The sequence below is a fragment of the Erinaceus europaeus genome, chromosome 3 (genome assembly GCF_950295315.1).
Source record: "Erinaceus europaeus chromosome 3, mEriEur2.1, whole genome shotgun sequence".
In the NCBI taxonomy this organism is placed as follows: domain Eukaryota; kingdom Metazoa; phylum Chordata; class Mammalia; order Eulipotyphla; family Erinaceidae; genus Erinaceus; species Erinaceus europaeus.
The window spans coordinates 121,721,181-121,742,628 of record NC_080164.1 but is presented as its reverse complement, the minus strand read 5'-3'; the positions used below and the strand labels follow the sequence as shown (position 1 = coordinate 121,742,628).

The window sequence follows — 21,448 nt, the reverse complement described above, 5'->3', positions numbered from 1 at the left end:
TCTGGTCCTTTTTCCAGCCATGACATCATCTCTCCAGATAGTAACTTGGATCTATCTGCGTATCAGTTTCAAGCTCAAGGAAAAAAAAAAAAAACTAGTATAGCCACAGGCCCTTTGAAATATAACTAAAACATACCTACTAGCTATCTACAAAATGGAGATATGCCCCCCAACCCTTCATCTGCACTATTCCAGCCTTTAGGTTCATGATTAGTCAACAATTTGTTTGGCTCTATATGTTAACTCTTTTCAGCCACCAGGTTCCAGATGCTAGCATGATGCCAACCAGACTTCCCTGGACAGACAACCCCACCAATGTGTCGTGGAGCTCTAATTCCCCAAAACCCCACCCCACTAGGGAAAGAAAGAGTCAGGCTGGGAGTATGGATTGACCTGTCAATGCTCATGTTCAGCAGGGAAGCACTTACAGAAGCCAGACCTTTAACCTTCTACATCCCACAATAACCTTGGGTTCATACTCCCAGAGGGTCAAAGAATAGGAAAGCTATCAAGGGAGGGGATGGGAAAGAGAGTTCTGGTGATGGGAATTGTGTGGAGTTGTGCCCCTCTTATCCTATGGTTTTGTCAGTTTCTTTTTTATAAGTAAAATAAAAAATAATCAGCACCTACACCCAAGGGTCACTATTTATTGTAGTAGTGTCTCAAACACGGGTGCTAACAGCAAACCTCATCGCCTTTGGAGAACTTCCTGTGCCCTTCAAAGCAAATTTAGAGGTTCTACACACCCCCTGGGATTAGATTAAGTAGATGAGCAGTGGGAAATTGAGGACTCTGGCCCACACTCTCCACCCACAGACCCCTACCTCTTATGAGGCATTTGGAAGTAATCAATAGTAAATTATTTTGCCAAAAGAAAAATAAAATAAAATAAAACAAGGGCAACAAAAGGGAAAATAAATAAATAAATAAATAAATAGAAAAAATATTATTTCATTACTTCCCCAATAAAATTGTGTGTGTGTGTGTGTGTGTGTGTGTGTGTGTGTGTACTGGCTGATCTAAATTAACCTCATCCTATGCTAACATAACTAAAACATGTTATAATCATTACCAAGAAAGATGTAGGAGAGAAAAATCAAAGTTAAAAGACATTATTTTTCAACTGCAAAAAGAAAATATAAAAGTTTTAAAATCTTGCATAACTAATAATAAAAAATATAACTGTGAGAACTTTACTTTGGAGGACAAAAATACCCCACAGATTCTTTAGAACTGGATATATAAGAAATTTTAAGGAGTGTGGATCCTCCCAAAACACTTCAGTAAATGAAGTACAAATAACTTGTTAGCACATTACAAACCCACATGAGTGGCCATAATCAGCTCTAATAAGATATAATCAAAGCAACACTGATAATTTACTTGGACATAAATATCATGAAAAGAAAACCCCACTTCAGAGTGCCTAGTGTAATTCTGTAGTTAACGGGGTAACTGTGTTTGCATGAGGGTCTACACTTCCAATGCACATCACTGCAAGGGATGATTTCTATTTCTGTCTTTTGGATAGGGAAAACTTTTCACACAGAAAATTTAAAAAAAACCACTGCATGTGTTTATTAATAGATAATTGCATGGTACATATATAATTTATAGATCATTTTGAATGCTGGTGAATACCTTATTTTAATATTAATGCTATCAGTCGCACTCAGAGTCAGGCATGCAAGCAAATAAATGGCAAAATCAGGGGGAAAAGACTTCCTTCTGACTGATGCAGGGGGATTCTGTTCACTATACACCTCCCAGAAGCCCTTAAGGCAACCTAACATTAACTGAGCAACTGAGCACAGTACTTTTACCATTTCATATTTGGTAATGGTAATGATGACTTGTAGGCAAAGACAAAGAATATAGAAAAAAGCACTCTTGTGGATAAGAGTTGATGGTGTTTTTAGCCAAATTCCTGTCTTTTAGCTCAGTTTGTGTTGTTACCAGGGTCACTGCTGGAGCTTGTTGCCTATACAATGAAACCACTACTCACAGCGGCCATTTCTCTCTGTCTCTCTGTCTCTGTTTCTGTCAGGGTTCCTTGGGGGGAACGAGGCAGAAGTAGCTTGCTAAAGGGGTCTTCCAGCATACTGTGGCAGTGGACAATACACAAACCTCTTTAGGGTCCCATTATGGGGAAGGGAACATCTTTATTGACGCAGTTACAAATTTATAAAGGGGTAGCTGTGCAGGGGAAGTAGCCAGCTGGCCAATGAGGTCAATATCTCCTTATAAGGGAAAAGAGAGCAAGGCAATGAGAGGGTATAGATGATGATGTGGGAATGGGGAAATAGAAATATAAGGAAGGCAAAGCCCACCAGAAAGGGGGATGGGTGACGCAGCGAGACTGATAGGAAGGTTGGAATTCCCCCCGAGTACTCTTGCCACATCTCGCTCGGCCACAAGGCTGGCATGCCAAAGGGATACTGACAGACGAACTTCCAGGGGGATCATCCATCCATGCTGAAGCACACATCAGACCCACATGTTTCCTTTCATTTGGCAGAACAGAAAGAAAGTTGAGAGGGAAAAAGTTGAAATGGAGAAAAACAGAGAGAAACCTGTAGCACTGTGTCACCACTCATGAAGTTGCCCCCCTGCAGGTGGGCGCCAAGGGCTTGAACCCAGGTCCTTGTGGATGATATCCCAGTTTAGTACCTTTCTACATATGCCTCTTAAGAGTTTATATTCAGCAACAAAAATTTTAATTACATTAGGTGAAAATGAAGACCATGTGATCACACACTGAAGTTGTTTCCACTGAAGCTTCCACTACTAACGGCTAGTAGTAAATGCAAAAACTGAATAGTCAAATAGCTCATTTGGATAGTGCGCTACTTTGTTATAAGCACAATCCAGGTTCAAGCCTGGCCCCCATCGCATTGGAGAAAGCTTTGGTGCTGTGGTCTCTTTCATTCTCTCAGCCTCTAAGAATGAATGAATGAATGAATGAATGAGTAAATAAATAAATAAATAAATCACTTTTTTTACATTTTTTAAACTACATTGTTCTGGCTATAAAACCTGTCCCCCACTGAGCATCATAGGTCATTCAACAATGAAACCAGCAGGACTGCTGCCTCCTTTCTCACAGTTTTTTAAAATTTATTTATTTTCCCTTTTGTTGCCCTTGGTTGTTTTTTTTTTATTATTGTTGTAGTTATTGTTGTTGTTGTTACTGATGTCATGGTTGTTAGATAGGACAGACAGAAATGAAGAGAGGAGGGGAAGACAGAGAGGGGTAGAGAAAGATAGACACCTGCAGACCTGCTTCACAGCCTGTGAAGCGACTTCCCTGCAGTGGGGAGCCAGGGGCTAGAACCAGCATCCTTATGCTGGTCCTTGTGCTTTGTGCCATGTGCACTTAACCCACTGTGCTACCGCCCAACTCCCATCTTTCTCACATTTTTCTAAGTTTCTCCAACACCTGTTCTCTTTTCAGTTCTGCTCACTATCTGTTCTTCCAGGTGCTTCAAACTCTCATACATCACCCTCTCTAAACTCCTTCAAAGAATCAGAAATAACAGACCTCAAGCATACATTTTTGGGGATGAAAATGGCCCTAGAAATGTCAGGAAACTAGGTCCCAGTTCTCATTATTCTCAGGCAAATCACTGTAACCTCTCCATGCCCCATCCACTCATCTGTAACATGAAAACTTAGAGCTAAATTTCCTTAAAGATTCTTTCTAGCTCTTAAGAGTCTTGATGGGATGCATTGGATCGACCTTCTCGTGGTGCATCCCGTGAGTACCCATTTATTGGGGAAACTGACGATCCTTCCTAGCCGACTGAATCCACATGGATCCCAGTCACTTTCAAAGCCAGCAACAAGCAGACATCAGGCTCAACCTGACGCTGTTGACTGGCTACGGAAGAAGGGCAAACGCTAGAAGACGAAGAGTCTTGATTAAAAGTAACAGAACACAGAGGAAAAAGTTCAAAGGCTTCTGCTGTTTCTCTACGTTTCCTCTAAAGTTTTGTGAAGACTTTCTCTTTGGACAGTCTCCAGTCCACTCCAGTATGACTCTTACCTAACTATGCCATACAAATTGCTAACAAAAGTTACACTATCTGCCAAGCCCAGTGGCTACTTTTCAATCCTCATCCACCTAACTTCCATAGCATGGAACATCCTCAAACACTCCCTTTTCCCACTGAAAGTGCTCTTCTCTTCTTCACAACCCCCCTCTTCCTGGCTTTTTTATGAATTGATCCTTTTTGAGTTCCCAAATCTTAGCATTCACAGAGCCCAACTCACTTCCATCCTCTCTAAAATAAAAGAATTTTCCTCACCCTGATAATGGCAACTATTGCTATGGCATTGAATGTTATCTCAATGCATACGGGTCACAAATTTAAATCTCTACATTTGTTCTTTTTTAAATCCAGATTGTGTAACTTGCTTCAGGCTGCCACATGAATGTCTCACAAGGTATCTCAAACTCAATATATTTAAAAAGCCAAATTGCTATCTTCCTCCACTATTCTTCCACCAGAAACCACATCTTGAAAATAGCACATAAGCCTTCCAAATTTCTCATAACAGAAATCCAAAAGCAATCACCCCATCCATCCATCTGCCAATCAGTATCTCTTGACAAGTCAATCTATTAGTTCTTCTACTCTACTGTCCTCACTTGAGTCCAACTCAAGATCATCTCTCATGGCCTGGGAGGTAACTCATGGTAAAGCACAGGATTTGCATGTATTAGGGTCTGCTGATTCAAACTCCAGCACATATGTTGGAGAGGTGTTCTTGTCCCTGCCCCCTCTTTCTCTGTGATAAAATACTTTTAAAAAAATAAAATCATCTCTCAGTAGAATCTTAGCAACAGTCTCCCTACTTCTACTTCACCCATAGAATGTTCTCTCCATCAAAAGGCTAACGGGATTCCTTTTAAGTTGAAATGTTGGGCCACTTTCATGCATATAACTCTCTGAAATGACTCCCCAGCACACACACAATAAAATCTAAATATTTACTGCCACATAAAAACTCATGAGTGGACCAAGTTAAGCACACATATTAGCATGTACAAGGACCAAAGTTCAAGTACCCATCCCCACCTATAGGGGGGAAGCTTCACAAGCAGGAAAGCAGTGCCGCAGGTGTCTCTCTTTCGTCCTCTTTATCTCATCCTCCCCTCTCAACATCTCTCTGTCTTATCAAAATAAATTAAAATAAATTTGAAAAAATATATAATTAAAAGAGAGAGAGAAATCATCAGTTATCAGGCCCTATTTACCTCAAATCACTCCCTGTCCACATAACCAGTCACAGTGCTCTATTTTCACTGCTCAAACAAGTCTACTTCTTTCTCATTTCTGGGCCCTCACACACAGTTTCCTGTAATGATTCCTGAAGTATTAACTCAGCCAATTCCTCTCCATAACCTAGGTCTCAGCATTACTTCACCATATGTATTTCTCATAACCTGGTTCCCCAAGTAAATTCATGTGATACACCCTCTAAATTATCATTTCAACCAACCTTGTATCATTATATAATGACAAATTTATTTGACTGAACATTAATCATGGCCCTAACTGGACTATATTATTACATTCAATGATATGTATGATACCAAAAAAGTAAAACATTAGAACTGATAACTGTCATTGTTTTTACAGTTTGGGTAAGCTTTAAGAAAAATACAAACATAATCCATCAATTGAAGTTAATTTTTTAAAAAGTTAACATGGACACTAATTAACTAATTTGTTGATAACCAAAAATCAGTATTAGCTTTAGAAGCAATCTATCTGGCAGGAAAGTTCTGGGCATCGATATAAATTACCTGCAGTAACTTATCCAACTTATCCTTTTAGTGTTCATCCTGGAGATTTCACATTAGTTTACTTATACTCCTAATATGCTCCTAGCAAAATGAGGAGGTAGGGAGACACGAAGGTGAATAAGGAGATAGGTTTCTAACTGCACTTTGCAATAAGGAAACGTAATCTTGCAGGCATGATTGGCCTTGTGTCACCTAGAAAGGCAGGGGCAGAGCTAGGGACAGAAATAGATTCTGCGACTCCTGGTTTTCCCCCCATGTTCTCTAATCTGCAGCACAGACTGAATAAAAGTACCTGAACAATCAGATACTGATTTAATTTGCCAAGGGCATGTATCCACTGGATTCAATTATGAACTTTCATTCTACATTTAACACATTTTCTTTACTTTTCAGAAGGGATAGAATTACTTGTTGAAAATTTAATAATCAGCTGGGGATTTAATAGGAGTGAGGTGGTGATTTAACCAATCTATAAATAAGCGATTCTGGCTCTCTGAAGCTGGCATGGTGGCCAATATTACTAAAATTCAAAACCTAGTTTGGTTTCCAGGATTTGTGTCCTGGTAATAGCTACTGAGCGTTCTACCATGAAAAGAATCAGGAAAATAATATCTCAGTCCGCTGAAGTAGAACTTGTTCTCTTGTCAAAATCAACCAAATATAAAGAAAGGTAAGCTCATTGGCTATGGCAATTAGAAGAGCTGTCTTCTCATTCTACCTCTATATATAAAGGTAAAAACAATTAGCCATATTTAAAAGGTTTTTTTTAACTATTCAGAGAGGGAATTATTTCAGTCACCAATACTGCTGATTCAACGAATGTCACTCACCATGCTTTCTACCTTTCCCTTTATCCCACCTTATAATCAACAGCCTCAGAGGTAGTCTTCAAAGCTTCCTGTGAACTCCCATCAGGCCAGCCTCACCTCAGACCACTAAATGCCATCAACCAAAACATTAAGATCAAATAAAATAACACACAGTAAAATTCACCCAGCAACAAGAAAGTCAATTGAGCTTTCTCGTATTCTCACTCTCTCTTCTTTGTAAGTCCCAATTTTCAAGTTCCAATGATTCTGAATCTTACGGTGATAAAGGTGGGGTAAGATTTAGCTCAGATTAGTATGAAATATTAGTTTTATATAATAGTGCATAATCTCATTTAATTGGCATCTAAATCACATAATAACTAATACAGAACAGAATCACTCTAGGCTATGATACACATGGGAATAAATTTCTATTTATGTATATAAAATATGCATTAAATAGACCTCTGAGCCCTCCTAAGTGTATGGAATAATACTATATACACTTAAATACATTCAAAAAGAAGCCATTCTTGGGCTTTCTTAAACAATTGGCATGAGAGGCCTGGAGGTAGTGCACAGGTTAAGCACACATAATGTGAAGTGCAAGGAACCATTAAAGGATCCCAGTTCGAGCCCCTAGAGCCCCATCTGCAAGGGGATTGCCCCACAAGCGGTGAAGCAGGTCTACAGGTGTCTTTCTTTCTCTGCCCCTTCTATCTTTACCTCCTCTCTCAATTGCTCTCTGTCCTATCCTAATTTTTAAAAGTGGCCTCTAGGATCAGTGGATTGATAGTCCCAAGTCCCAGCGATAACCCTGGAGGGAAAGAAAGAGAGAAAGGAAGAAAGAAAGAGAGAAAGAAAGAAAGGAAGGAAAAAAGAAAGGAAGGAAGGAAGGAAGGAAGGAAGGAAGGAAGAAAGAAAGAAAGAAAGAAAGAAAGAAGAAAACAGCTGGCATGCATTTGTAACAAGCCTTGAATGCAATCAGCTAATATGCCTCTTTGTGGAAAAGCAGAAAATCTAACAAAATAGGGGCACTGTGAACCAGACCATTTTAACCTTGAAAATCAGATCTTACACCCAGAACTTAAAGGGGATAAGAATGAACCCAAAAATAAACAGAACTTTAAAACAGAATTAATAGACCTTGTGAAACTTCACTTGACCAATCGAGCTTGCCCAGAAGCACTGCACTGGGAATGGTCTGTATGGTTCAACATTACAAAGTCAGTCATTATTCAAGTATCAAACTTGAAACACCACATACTTCTTTCACTTCAGTGTCTTTTTATTAAGGAAATGGTGACTTACAGGATTGTTGTTGTCACAAGAGTACATTTCCATATTTTCCCAAGATAAGTGCCAGTACACTTGAGCCTCCAACACCTCACCATTCCTCTAAAGTTATGCAATGTGTGTATACATTGTTTTGTTTAAGAAAGTTTTCCCTTTAACATTACTGCCCAATGATTTCTTCTGTACACTGTTCCTGAAAAATTAGGGTGAACAGCAGAGAAGGCAGCAAAGTGCAACCAGAGACATAGCGAGCGCTCAGAATAACCCGACTCAGCCCCTCCCTTTCCATTTGATAGGGTTTCACTGACTCCTCAGCAATTCCCTTTCTTATTACCACTGTAATCCTTAACAAATGTCTATCAGCTCCCTATTTTCGATTAAATCCTCCCTCCCTCGATACACATGAATAGATCAACATAATATCCTCTAGTGAAAAATCAGTTTAAGTCATTATGATTTCATGTCTGTACTATGTTGAGATCCCGCCCTCCAAAAGCACAGAAGTCACCATTCTATCATTTTCATCTTCTCTTCAGGACAGAGTGGAAGAAGGAAAGAAAATGAGGCAGAGGAGTTTGGAGACTTCGTTTTCTTAATAATATAGGTATCTGAATGGTATAGATGTGGCATTAATATTTGCAAAATTAAACAAGAATAATAAAGGAGTGGGATCATCAAAGACTATCATCTCACATGACAAAAAAATACTAAGAACCAAATTTATAACAAAAATTTTAAAAAAGAATTTAGATGATTATATGAAGTAATTCTGTCTTCATTTGTTATATATATTCACCTCTTCATCCTTCCTCTTGACAAATATCTAGTGAATTTCTACTCTGTTCCAGACCTTATCCTACTTCTTTTTCTAACTTTTATTTCCTTAGAAATAATATTCTTGAGATAAGAGGTGAACAAGCCCAGGCATACCGGCCACAGGAAACACAGGATCTAAGCTGATAGGGGCATATGGCTTCCAGTGGAGGGGAGGGGAAAGGTACACCCCAACCTTGGTAATCATTATTAAACCACTAATAAAAAGAAAAAAAGAAATAAGATCCTTGAATATTCCATACATTTTTTTCAACAATAATGTCTCTCTTGATATCTATCAGGAGACGTGAAAAATTGGAGAATTATTCTCCCATTTGGACAGATGGGAACACATTTCTTCTTGTACATGGTTTTTAATGGAAGAAGAAAAACAGCCCAATATCTCATAATAGCTTTGAGAGCACCAATCAAACTTCAGAAATGGAGACACATTTTAGCCAATATTGTCAAGCTATAATTTATGCTTCCTGAGTGGATGTTAAGAAAAGGTTCCTCCTCATAAAGTTAGGATTGCCAACGCTTGCTGGGGAGTTACCTAGCCTTACAGAGCCAAGGCCTTATCTCAAAGGATAAGGTGGAGTTTGTTCTTTTCCCCTATTACAAAATATGAGAATATTAAGTAATTGTTTATATCATACAGAACCAAAATTCTGGCTGACTTTAATGATAAAACATTTCTAGGGCTTCCTTCTGTCTTGAAAAAACTATCGGTGCCTTTTTCTTCCTATTTCAGCCCTGGTCACCCAAAACTGTGAAAATTTTCTCTAAGTGTGCTTAAAATGAAAACTGTATAATGTTCATCTTGGTCAGCATTTCTGGTAACAGCAATTTGTCATCTACAGACCATTTCTGTGGAAATGCCTTGGCTAGAGCTAGAATATTTTTGTACAGAAACAAATATGGGTGTCTAAAACAATAAAAACGTTTAATGAGTTTATCCATAGTAACTACTCATGCTAAAATAGACTAACTTTACAAAAACTACATACAGTATAACGGAACCAATGAAAGAAGATAATACAAAAATTTCTCTTCATTTTAAGGAATGAAACTGCCATTTAATCTCCTTTTTTAAAGAGTGTATCTTGGGAGCCAGGTGGTGACTCCCTTGTTAGACTGTGCAAGTCAGCATGCACAAGGATCCTGGGCTCAAGTCTCTGATCTTCCTATAAGGGAGGGAGGCATCAGGAGAAGTGGAGTAGTGTCACAAATGTCTCTCCTTCCCTCTGTCTCTTTCTTTTTCTTTACCTCTCTTTCTCTCTCTCTCTCTCTCTCTCTCACCTCCAGTCAAAAAAATGGACACTGGGAACTAGGGTATCATGCAGGCACCAAGCTCCAGAAATAACTCCTGTGGGGAGAGAAAAAAAAGAAAAAAAGGAAGAGAAGGTGGTGAAGGAGACGGTGGTGGTAGTGGAGGAGAAGGAGGAGGAAAAGAATAAGATAAGTGTGTCTCATTAGTGCAAATGCACTTGAAGCAAATTATGTGAAAATGAGGTTTAGGTCTTTAAAAATACATCCTCTGAGATAAATTCATTATTTAAGCAGAGGATGACTCCTCTTCTGACTCACTCTGTTCTTAGTGAGCTTTGCACTTGATGATTTTCTATGAAGTTTCTAGAATGTAGATTAAGTGGCATGCCACCCACTAAGAGTAAAGTTGAACCAGTTGAACTGAGGGCATAGATGAAAGTCTCAGTCACTCTCCCCTTCTCAGAGCTACAAGAAAGAACTGTGAGGCCTGTCATCCTGCCATCAGTCTGTGCTGCATCCTACCATTCCAGATTATGAGACCTAAGGATTTTTAAAAGAATGAATGTTTCAGTGTAACCAGAGCCCCCTTTGCCCTGATATTTAACTAGCAGAAGTAGATCAAATCTGTGCAAGTTACCTTTTTTAAGTTATATTTTTCCAGGGAGATAGCAGAGCTGTAATGCAAAGGACTAGCTTGTGAAGAGCCCCAGAATTGATGACACACACCCCCCCCATACCACCAACAAGGTCTGGCCAAAAAGAAAGAAGAATTTTATTTTAAGTTTCTTTTGTCCAATTGTGCTATAGTATATAGCAGCAATACTTCTTCTAGAAGCAAAAGAAATAATAACTTGGAGGGGTTGGGCGGTAGCACAGCGGGTTAAGCTCATGTGGCACAAAGCGTAAGGACCCTCGTAAGGATCCCAGTTCGAGCCCCAAGCTCCCCACCTGCAGAAGAGTCGCTTCACAGGCGGTGAAGCAGGTCTGCAGGTGTCTATCTTTCTCTACCCCCCCATCTTTCCCTCCTCTCTCTATGTCTCTCTGTCCCATCCAACAACAACAATATCAATAACAGTAATTACAACAACAATAAACAATGAGGGCAACAAAAGGGGGGGAACCAAATATATAAATAAATAATAATAAAAACAGAAATAATAACTTGGATAACACAAAACAAGTTTGATAATAGAAACATTACATGTTCTAGATGCCTGCTCTTTGAGTCTCTAAACTTTAAAATGGGAACACCCACTTCTGCCATAAATGTGCTAGGGAAATTCAGCTACCTCAGGAACAGAAATGACATTCTGTTCCCTTAAGAGACACTCTTCTCTGTGCAATTAAAATTATGAGATAAGGGGCTGGGCAGTAGCACACCTGGTATTACCATGCACAAGGACGCAGGTTCAAGCCCCTGGTCCCCACCTACAAGGGAAAAGCTTCACAAATGGTGAAGCAGGTCTGCAGATGTCTTTCTGTCTCTTTCCCCTTCCTTTTCAATTTCTCTCTGTCCTATCAAGTTAAATAAATAACATTTAAAATCTTTAAAAATAAATAAATTCATTTTTTAAAAAATATGAGATTAGGTTCCTGATTATTAAACAATTTGTCCTGCTTTATACCTTATCACTTTTCAGCCACCAAGTTACAGATGCTACCATGACACCAACTTGACTTCCCTGGGCAGACAACCTCACTAATGTGTCCTGGGACCCTACCTCCTCAGAGCCCTGCCCCGCTAGGGAAAGACAAAAACAGGCTGGAGGTATGGATCAACCTGTCAATGTCTATGTTCAGTGGAGAAGCAATTAAAGAAGCCAGGCCTTCCACATTCTGCACCCCAAGGGTTTGGGAGATAGTATAATGGTTAGGCAAACAGACTCTCATTCCTGAGCCTCCCAGGTCGTGAAGGGGATGGGATACCGAACTCTAGTGGTAGGAATTGTGTGGAATTATACACCTCTTGTCCTACAATCTTGTTAATCATTATTAAATCATTAATAAAAAAATTTAAGAGGGTCAGGCAGTAGCACAGCGGGTTAAGCACACATGGCACAAAGTTCAAGGACAGGCATAAGGATCCTGGTTCGAGCCCCGGCTCCCCACCTATAGGGGGATCACTTTACAGACAGTGAAGCAGGTCTGTAGGTGTCTATCTTTCTCTCCCCCCGCCTCTGTCTTCTCCTCCTCTTTCAGTTTCTCTCTGTCCTATCCAGCAACAACATCAATAACAACAATGTCAATAACCACAACAATGATAAAAGAACAAGGGCAACAAAAGGAAAAAAAAATAGCCTCCAGAAGCAGTGGATTCGTAGGGCAGGCACCAAGCCCAGCAATAACCCTGGAGGCAAAAAAAAACTATATATATATGATTTAAAAAACATGTTATACACTCAGGTTCTTGAGATGACATTCTCACTCAAAATAGTTATCAGAAGTCTTGAAAATCATCTGATGTGCTTCTTCAATCTCTGTCACTGAGTGACAGGTAAGCCACCAAACCCATTTCCATTTTGACTTTTGTGCACTTTCACTTAGAGATTCTGCTGAACGTAGTTCACCACCAGGTGAACTGGGGCAAAAAAAGAAAGAAAAAAAAGTGGGAGGATGCCTGCAGAAGGTAATGAGCTAGAAACTAACAGCTCCTCTCTGAAGTTTCAAGGCAGACTCGACAGAAGAATCTACAACTGAACTATCCTCCAAATAAAAGCACCACAAGCAACCTGACCATAGAGCCTCAGAATTCAACAAGTAACTAGCTACATGTGTGTAGCCAGGTTGTAATCAAGCCAGGCACCAATCAATATAAAAGAAAATCATGAAAGCAGAAGTCTTATCAGAATAGAGAAATACACAAAGTCAGTGTGAAAAGCTTAATAATACAAAATTAAATAATCTTGCAAATGTTTCTACACCCTTTTATCATATTTTTGTTTCTCTTTACAGAAACCTGGCTACAAGCTTCTATATTATTCATTACATTGTTGTCTTAACTTTGTGCTTAAAAATCAATGGAGATACTTCAGGAAATAAATTTCTTAGTCAAAGGCTAAAAAACCACCACGTGTCTTGGAGCCCCACCTCCTCAGATCCCTGCCCCACTAGGGAAAGAGAGAGAAAAGCTTGGAGTATGGATCAACCTGTCAACGCCCATGTTCAGCAGGGAAGTAATTACAGAAGCCAGACCTTCCACCTTCTGCACCCCATAATGACCTTGGGTCCATCCTCCCAGAGGGATAAAGAATAGGGAAGCTATCAAGGGAGGGGATGGGATATGGAGCTCTGGGGGTGGGCATTGTGTGGAAATGTGCCCCTCTTATTCTATGGTCTTGTCAATATTTTCATTTTATAAATTTTAAAAATTTTAAAAATCTCATGTCAAGTATCCTAATGCAGTAGGATTGTGTCACCCCCACCAACCTTCCAAACTTAAGAAGTGATCTGATTTACATCTCCTGTGAACCTAGTGGGAATATTACTCTCAAGTCCCCACGTAGACTTAGAGTATATTTCCTTCCCAAGCTTCCTCACTGCTTGTTTCTACTTTATTTGGCCTATAAGTGTATGATACTCACTCAACCCTACAATATTTCCTACATCCATATGCTATAACTTTAAGCTTCTCATCTTCTCTCTCACACCGGTACAGTGATAGTCACCTTAATAGAGACTTAGCGTGGTCCGGGAGGTGGCGCAGTGATGGGGCTTTGGACTCTCAAGCATGAGGTCCCAAGTTCGATCCCCGGCAGCACATGTGCCAGAGTGATGTCTGGTTCTTTCTCTCTCCTCCTATCTTTCTCATAAATAAATAAAATCTTTAAAAAAAAAAAATAGAGACTTAGCATCATGGGTTACAAGAATCTTTAGACAAAAGTTTCACAGGTTTGCTTTCACTAACTCAACATTTTCCCACAGTCATATTGTAAAAGCGCAAGGCATCTACCAAACAATATGAATCAAAATACTGTAGTTTCCTTTTTCCTAAGAAACTTCAACATCAAATTCTTATTAGTCAGTCCCAAGAGTATAAAAGTGGGAAGGAGACAGAGATGGGGAGAACCAATTCTCAGACACTCTGAGGTCCTCAGCAATGTGAAAAACTACATTATAACTGCAGTATTCTTTTTTATATATATTAAAAGGAAACACTGACAAAACCATAAGATAAGAGGGGTACAACTCCACACTATTTCCACCACCAGATCTCCGTATCCCATCCCCTCCCGATAGCTTTCTATTCTTTAACCCTCTGGGAGTATAGACCCCAGGTCATTGTGGGATGCAGAAGGTGGAAGGTCTGGCTTCTGTAATTGCTTCCCCGCTGAACATGTGCGTTGGAAGGTCTATCCATATTCCCAGCCCATCCCTCTCTTTCCCTAGTGGCACTATTCTAACAGCACTATTCTAACTATCCTAGGTGGCACAAGAGCATCACTTCCCAGGACCTGATGTGCAGTATGGGTGAGGAACCCCTTCAGAAAACACAATCCTCACCCTCTTTCCTCAAATCTGCTGCCTGTTGGGTCCAAACTTTTGGTCCAAGCAGTGAACGTTTAACAAATGTAATAGTACCAGTTAGACTAGAATCCACAAAAGATGTAAGAATTTCCTACGTTGATTTTTAAAGAGAAAAAAATATGGCACAGTTCACCTGAAAGTTTCACCTGAATATTTCCTGTAAGGTTTATTGCTTTTTTTTTTTTCCAGGGTTATTGCTGGGCTCGGTGCCTGCACCATGAATCCACCGCTCCTGGAGGCCATTTTTCCCCCTTTTTGTTGCCCTAGTTGTTGCAGCCTCGTTGCGGTTATTATTGCCATTGTTGACGTTGCTTTGTTGTTGGATAGGACAGAGAGAAATGGAGAGAGATGGGGAAGACAGAGAGAGAGGGGGAGAGAAAGATAGACACCTGCATACCTGCTTCACCGCCTGTGAAGCAACTCCACTGCAGGTGGGGAGCCGGGGGCTCGAACCGGGATCCTTACACCGGTCCCTGCGCTTTGCGCCACGTGCGCTTAACCCACTGCGCCACCGCCCGACCCCCGGTTTATTGCTTTTTAATTACATCAATATTATTAATACCTTGTCTATCTATGATGCCTTTACATAATTACTTTAATCGATATTAAACCTTGCCTTCTCAGCTCCAAGTGAACAGTATCACCACCACATTATTCAGAAGTCAAGATACAGAGAAGAGAAAGGATACTGAAAGCATCATAGAGCCCACTAGGACTTAACTATTGCTTAGTTTTTGATTGACATTGGAAAACAGTAGCAAAAGCAGTCCGGGAAAATTTCTATATGAAAAACACTTGTCCATCTTTTCCTGGCAGCCATCCAGGATTACCGCTCTTTATATCCTCAGCTTAGACCAATTTTTCCTGCAACAATGGTATCACTCTCCTTCTATAGCAGCTGTTTCTCTACCTTGCAATCTACAAGAATATTAGAAGATACTGCCAAATGCATTTCTATAAATTTAGCAGCTTTCTTGAGTTAGTCATTGAATGCGGATAATATTATCTGGCAAACTATTTCTTTTTGAAACAGAGAAACAGCTAATGTGGTGCTTCAAAATAGGACCTGCTTTTTTTAACATGCAAGTCCACAGTGATTTATAGTCTGATGGTCTAGTGAAGTTCTTTAAATGAGTTTCTGTGTTGTAACAAACCATGTAGATTAATGAAACTCCATCTAAAAGTTTTGGGTTTTTTTAAACTTCAGAATGATAAGAACATAAATGTCTGAGTATTATTTTCTATAGAGACATATGCATATGAATATACACTTGCCCAGACCCACAGAGCTCACCTTCTACTTCTTCTTCGTCACACACATGTTTAAGGAAGGAAGCTCCTCTGTCCAGGACAGCTTCATCCTCCATCCTATAGTAATAAAAAAGAAAAAAAGAATGCTCAGACTTCTCCTGGAGTGAGCCACTGGAAGCAGCCCAGCTTCTGGGCAGGTTAACCTGCACGCTGTTGTTCATGTTAGCAGAGCAGAGTCACTCTTCCTCTGGAGTCTGCTACTCCTTCACGCAGCTCCTTTCATCGGGTGCTGAAGAACATGCCAATCCCACATAGCTCCAGTCCTAACCTTGAGAGGGCACCCACATGAACAGGTGAGAGAAAATAAACTCAATCCTGTAGGCTGGATGTTGGGGATTCTACCCTCAGAGATGTTGCAAGTATATATATAAAAAGATGAAAGCAAAAATAAAAATCCAAGAAAGGAAGTTTGGTGTATCTGTAGCGCTCCTGATGATCGTTTATGGAAATCCAGCTTCAGTGCTTAGTTCTATAAACACCCACTGCATAAAAATGTATACGCTCTCACACACACACACATGCACACCCACCCACACACAAAAAGCAAACTCGAGTTAGGCTAGTGCACAGCGGAAGCCTAGCTTCCAGCCAGCCTCTTAACACCAGCACAGCCCAGTCTTCTCTGTTGAGTGGCAAGCTTTGAGTCACATGTTGGCCTTACAGAAATCTGACATCGGAGGATTAGCCAGAAACTCAGCTTCAGCAACCACCACAAGTGTGTGGTGTCCATTCATTCACTTTCCACATCCTTGTCACAAACTTCTATGCCTATCTGTCAACTCCTACCTGAAGGACACAAAGTGCTTTACTTTGTAGCCACATTATGCTGTCCCTCCTTACATAACAGGATCTACTCTGCAATTTCCTATGCTAAATAAGATCTCAGAACGCACCCGAGTAGTGACAGTGTTTTTATAACCTCTCGGCACCAAGCACGTTCTAAGTTTGTAGAATGAGTCAAGGTTCACATCCATATTCTCTGACTGCTTTTCATTGCAATAACTTTGACATGCAGAATTCCATGGACTCTATTTATAGTGAGAGCAGAAAGAAATCCCAAATTGCTCAAATGCTGCTTGTATCGTACCAGTCTAGAAACAAAGAAGTTTCTCGGGGGACAGCTGCTCTATGTCATACCATACATGAGCACTGCCAGAGAACCAAATGTTCACTCTGTATTCTATTCATCCAATTATACGCTCAGGCATTGAATATTATAGGTCTGCTTTCCATATTGTCTGTGTAACGTTTTCTTGTGCTTGAGATGTCTGCTATAATCTATGCAGATATGCACTGAATTCATATCTTCCTCCTGTCTATTTTAGGAGGATACCCATATTGCAAAGCAACTATCTTAGTATAAAAAGTAAGAAGCCTGGTGTCAGGTAAAACCTGGGTTTTTAAATGTCTAGTTCTACCACTTAGTATTTATATCTCTTTAAGCAAAGTAGTTCACTTTTCTGAGTCTCAGTTTTTCCATCTATAACATTAGGAGTAAAAATATCCATCTTGGGACTGGACTGTGGCTGACCTGGTAGAGCGCTCATGTTATAATGCAGGAGGACCGAGGTTCAAGCCCCAGGTACCCAACTGTGTTGGGTGGGATGGGGGGAGCTTCACAAGTAGTGGAACAGTGCTGCTGGTGTCTCTCTTTCTCCCTCTCCCTCTCTACATCCCCCTCCTCTCCCAATTTTAATACATTAATTATTTAATAAATTATTTAATATTAATTATTTAATAAATTATTTAATTATTATAAATAATTGTTATAAATAAATTATTTAATAAATTAATTTAAATTAATTTTAATTTAATTTAATAAATTGATTTAAATTTAATAAATTATTTAATATTAATTATTTAATAAATTAATTAAATGCTGTTTTTAAAAGGTTCAAATCAGGTGTTACCAAAGCAATAAAATTTGTGCCTAGTAACTATCATGTGTTTTGTAAAGTCACTTTTCTTTCACTTCTTTTTTCACTCTGACCTTTATTGGTGGGCAATGTCTTAAAGAAATTCACTACTTTGAGTGTTTTGCAGACACCTATCACAGCAAGATGAGTTATACCCACGTGTCAACAACTGTACTGTAAACTAATGACCCTCCTCCAATAAAGTGGAAAAAATAAAAATAATTTTAAAAATCTATAAACTTTGAAGAAAAAAGGAAATTCATTATCTCTTGATATTTGCAGAATAACTTCTTTCAGATGTGCAGCCCTTGTATACAATAGTTTATCCTGATATATATTTTTCCTTCCCTATACTCAAATTGAAAATATTTTTAGTGGTCCAGGAGGTGGCACAATGGATAAAGAGTCGGACTCTCAAGCATGAGGTCTTGAGTTTGATCCCTGGCAGAGTGATGTACCAGAGTGATGTCTGGTTCTTTCTCTCCTATCTTTCTCATAAAATAAATAAAATATTTTTTAAAAAGAAAGAAAATAAAACATTTTTAAATGCAAGAGGGCAAGGACTAACCTAGATTATAGTAGGAAGGAAATTATCTCGGGGCTGGGTGGTGGCTGGTGTGATAGAGCAAACACACCACCAGGTGAGAAGACCCAGGCTCAAGTCCCTGTGCCCAGCTGCAGGGGGAGCTTCATGAGTGATGGAGAGGGGCTTCAGGTTGTTTCCTCCCCCCCTCTCTCTCTCTCTCTTACACACACACACACACACACACACACACACACACACACACTTACCAAAAAAGAGGCTACTAGGAATGGTGGAATTTTATAGGCACCAAGCCCCAGCAATAACACTAGTAAGAAAAGAAAGAAAGAAGTAGAGAGAGAAAGAAGGAAAAAGAGAAAGAAAGAGTGGATGGATGGAAGAAAGGAAGGAGCCTCAAATACTTGACAAAACAAGTCACTTACCAACCTCTCTGAACTCTGGATTCTTATGAAAATAAAATTACAAAAGAAAAAAATAAAGAGAGAGAAAGGAAGGAAGGGAGGAAGGGAGGGAGGAAGGAAGGAAGGAAGGAAGGAAGGAAGGAAGAGAGAGAGAGAGAGAGAGAGAAAGAAAGAAAGAAAGAAAGAAAGAAAGAAAGAAAGAAAGAAAGAAAGAAAGAGGGAGAGAGAAATCATACAGCCTAGCCACTGATTCAGCAAACATTTAGTGCCCACTATGTTCTTGGCACTCTTCAGGGAGAAAGAAATACATCCATAAATAATACAGACAAAATTCCTAAGACACTAATAGTACTAGAACATGGGAGGGCTGGGTGTTGACACACCTAGTTAAGTGCACAAGTTATAGTGCACAAGGACCTGGTTTCAAGCCCCTGGTCCCCACTTACAAGGGGAAAGCTTCACAAGCAGTGAAGCAGGTCTGCAGGTCTCTCTCTCTCTCCCACTTCCCTCTAAATTGCTCTCTGCCCTAAAAAATAAAATAAATTATAAAAAAAGGAGAACATGGTAGTTTTAGATAGCATTAAATCTGCAAAAAATAAAATGAAGTGGGGAGTGACTTAGTTAAGGCCTGAACAGAGGCAACATCTGAACAGAGACCAAAAGGATAGGAAAGAACATACATTTGAAGATCATATCAAAGAAGGGAGTAGCAAGTACAAAGGTTTTAGGGTGGGGACAAGGTTAGCACCTTCCAAAAAGGATATTAAGCTGGATAGAGCCGAGAACGCCAATCAATGCAAGTTCACACTTTGGGATGGAGTCTGAGTAAGCAGTCAGAATTTTAGGACTTATGGAAATTTTCTTTTTAAAAAAAATGTTTATTTATTTAATAGAGACAGAGAGAAATCAAGAGGGATGGTAAAGATAGTGAGGAAGAGAGACCAAGAAACGCCTGCATCACTGTTTCACCACTTGCAAAGCTTTTCCCCTGCAGATGGGGACCAGGGGGTTGAACACTGGTCCTTGCACACTGTAAAATGTGCATTCAAAGGGAGTCGGGCTGTAGCGCAGCAGGTTAAGCACAGGTGGCACAAAGCACAAGGACCGGCATAAGGATCCCGGTTCGAACCCCAGCTCCCTACCTGCAGGGGAGTCGCTTCACAGGCGGTGAAGCAGGTCTGCAGGTGTCAATCTTTCTCTCCTCCTCTCTGTCTTCCCCTCCCTCTCTCCATTTCTCTCTGTCCTATCCAACAACAACAACAACAATAAAACAACAAGGGCAACAAAAGGGAATAAATAAATAAAATAAATATTTTTTAAAAAGTGCATTCAACAAGGTGCACCACTACCGGCCTCTAGGAATCTTCTAAGATGCAAAATACCTTAAACTGTTTAATACTATTCAAAGATGACTCTGACTGCTATGTGAGAACATGTATAGTCAGGAGACTAAAGAAACTAAGAAAATATCTTGGGATCCCAGGGAAGTCTGGCGGGGGGGGGGGGGGTCAGGCTTGAGAGAAGGAATCAAGAATTATTTTCTATCATTGTAGGGTTGGGATGCTTATTATATATGGAAACTTAGCTATCAGGTGCACAACTTGAGGTCCAAGCACAGTGCTCAGAAGCCCAGGACTACAGATAAAAATGGGGAAATCTTCCCACACTACTACAGGCCAGGACAGAGTAGTGCTTTGATGTCTCTAGTGCTCTCTTTCTCTCCTTCTCACTCATAATAATAAATCAATCTTTAAAAGTATGGGAGTCAATGAATAAAGCCGGTGTCTGGTGCTATTACTAAATTAGATTATCCAGGAAGATGATATAGAAATGGATGTATTGACCTAGGACCAAATGCTGGGACAAGCCACTATTTACAAACAGAGCCAAGGAACAAAAGCATTCAATGAGGTAAGAGGAAAGCCAAGAAAAGGTGATGTCAAGGAAGCCAAGGAAAGAGAGGAAAGTCCTGCTACTGAGAAAAAGTACCCCTGAGAAAGATGGAGACAACAACAAAAAAAGAAATACAAGACAAGACAGAAAAGAAAAGGAAAGGAAAGGAAAGGAAAGGAAAGGAAAGGAAAGGAAAGGAAAGGAAAGGAAAGGAAAGGAAAGGAAAGGAAAGGAAAGGAAAGGAAAGGAAAGGAAAGGAAAGGAAAGGAAAGGAAAGGAAAGGAAAGGAAAATTGGATTTGACAATATGGAAATCACTTGGGACAACACCAAAGCACCTGAAGCATATCGGAGACAAGTGCTGTATCACAGAAGAGTCATCGACTTTTCTCTCTACTGTCCTCCTCCAGTAATTCAACCCGTAAATAATTACTGAGACCCTACTATGTACTGTAATGTCTCAACACTACAGACACGGTGATGAGCAAGGAAAACAGGGACCCCCGAGCGCAATCCCATCTGCCTACCTGAAGAATTCCCCTAGCAAAAACAGGAAAGTTGCCATGAAAAGTGAGACCTCATGAGACACTGTAGACATGGATATGGATGGCATCTTGATGGAAACTTTTTTCTTTTTTTTTTAATATATTTTATTTATTTATTCATTCCCTTTTGTTGCCCTTGTTTTATTGTTGTTATTGATGTCATTGTTGTTGGATAGGACAGAGAGAAATGGAGAGAGGAGGGGAAGACAGAGAGAGGGAGAGAAAGATAGACACCTGCAGACCTGCTTCACTGCTTGTGGGGAGTAGAGGGCTCGAACTGGAATCCTTACGCCAGTCCTTTTGCTTTGCGCCA

The 21,448-nt window shown here is 39.9% G+C and overlaps 1 protein-coding gene and 1 non-coding gene across 4 annotated transcripts in view; one reads left to right on the top strand and one right to left on the bottom strand.

Annotated features, from left to right (window-relative positions):
- SLC4A4 (solute carrier family 4 member 4) overlaps positions 1-21,448 on the bottom strand; it is a 463,215-nt gene that overhangs the window by 365,942 nt on the left and 75,825 nt on the right. For all 3 annotated transcript variants that reach the window (XM_060187836.1, XM_007523541.3, XM_060187837.1), the window contains exon 2: positions 15,821-15,894. In XM_060187836.1, coding sequence (XP_060043819.1) covers positions 15,821-15,893 — 73 coding nt within the window. In that variant the 5' untranslated portion in view covers position 15,894. The remainder of the gene's footprint in view (positions 1-15,820; positions 15,895-21,448) is intronic.
- On the top strand, positions 620-746 carry LOC132537933 (small nucleolar RNA SNORA68). Its single transcript, XR_009549338.1, has one exon. It is a non-coding gene; the product is annotated as a small nucleolar RNA SNORA68 (small nucleolar RNA).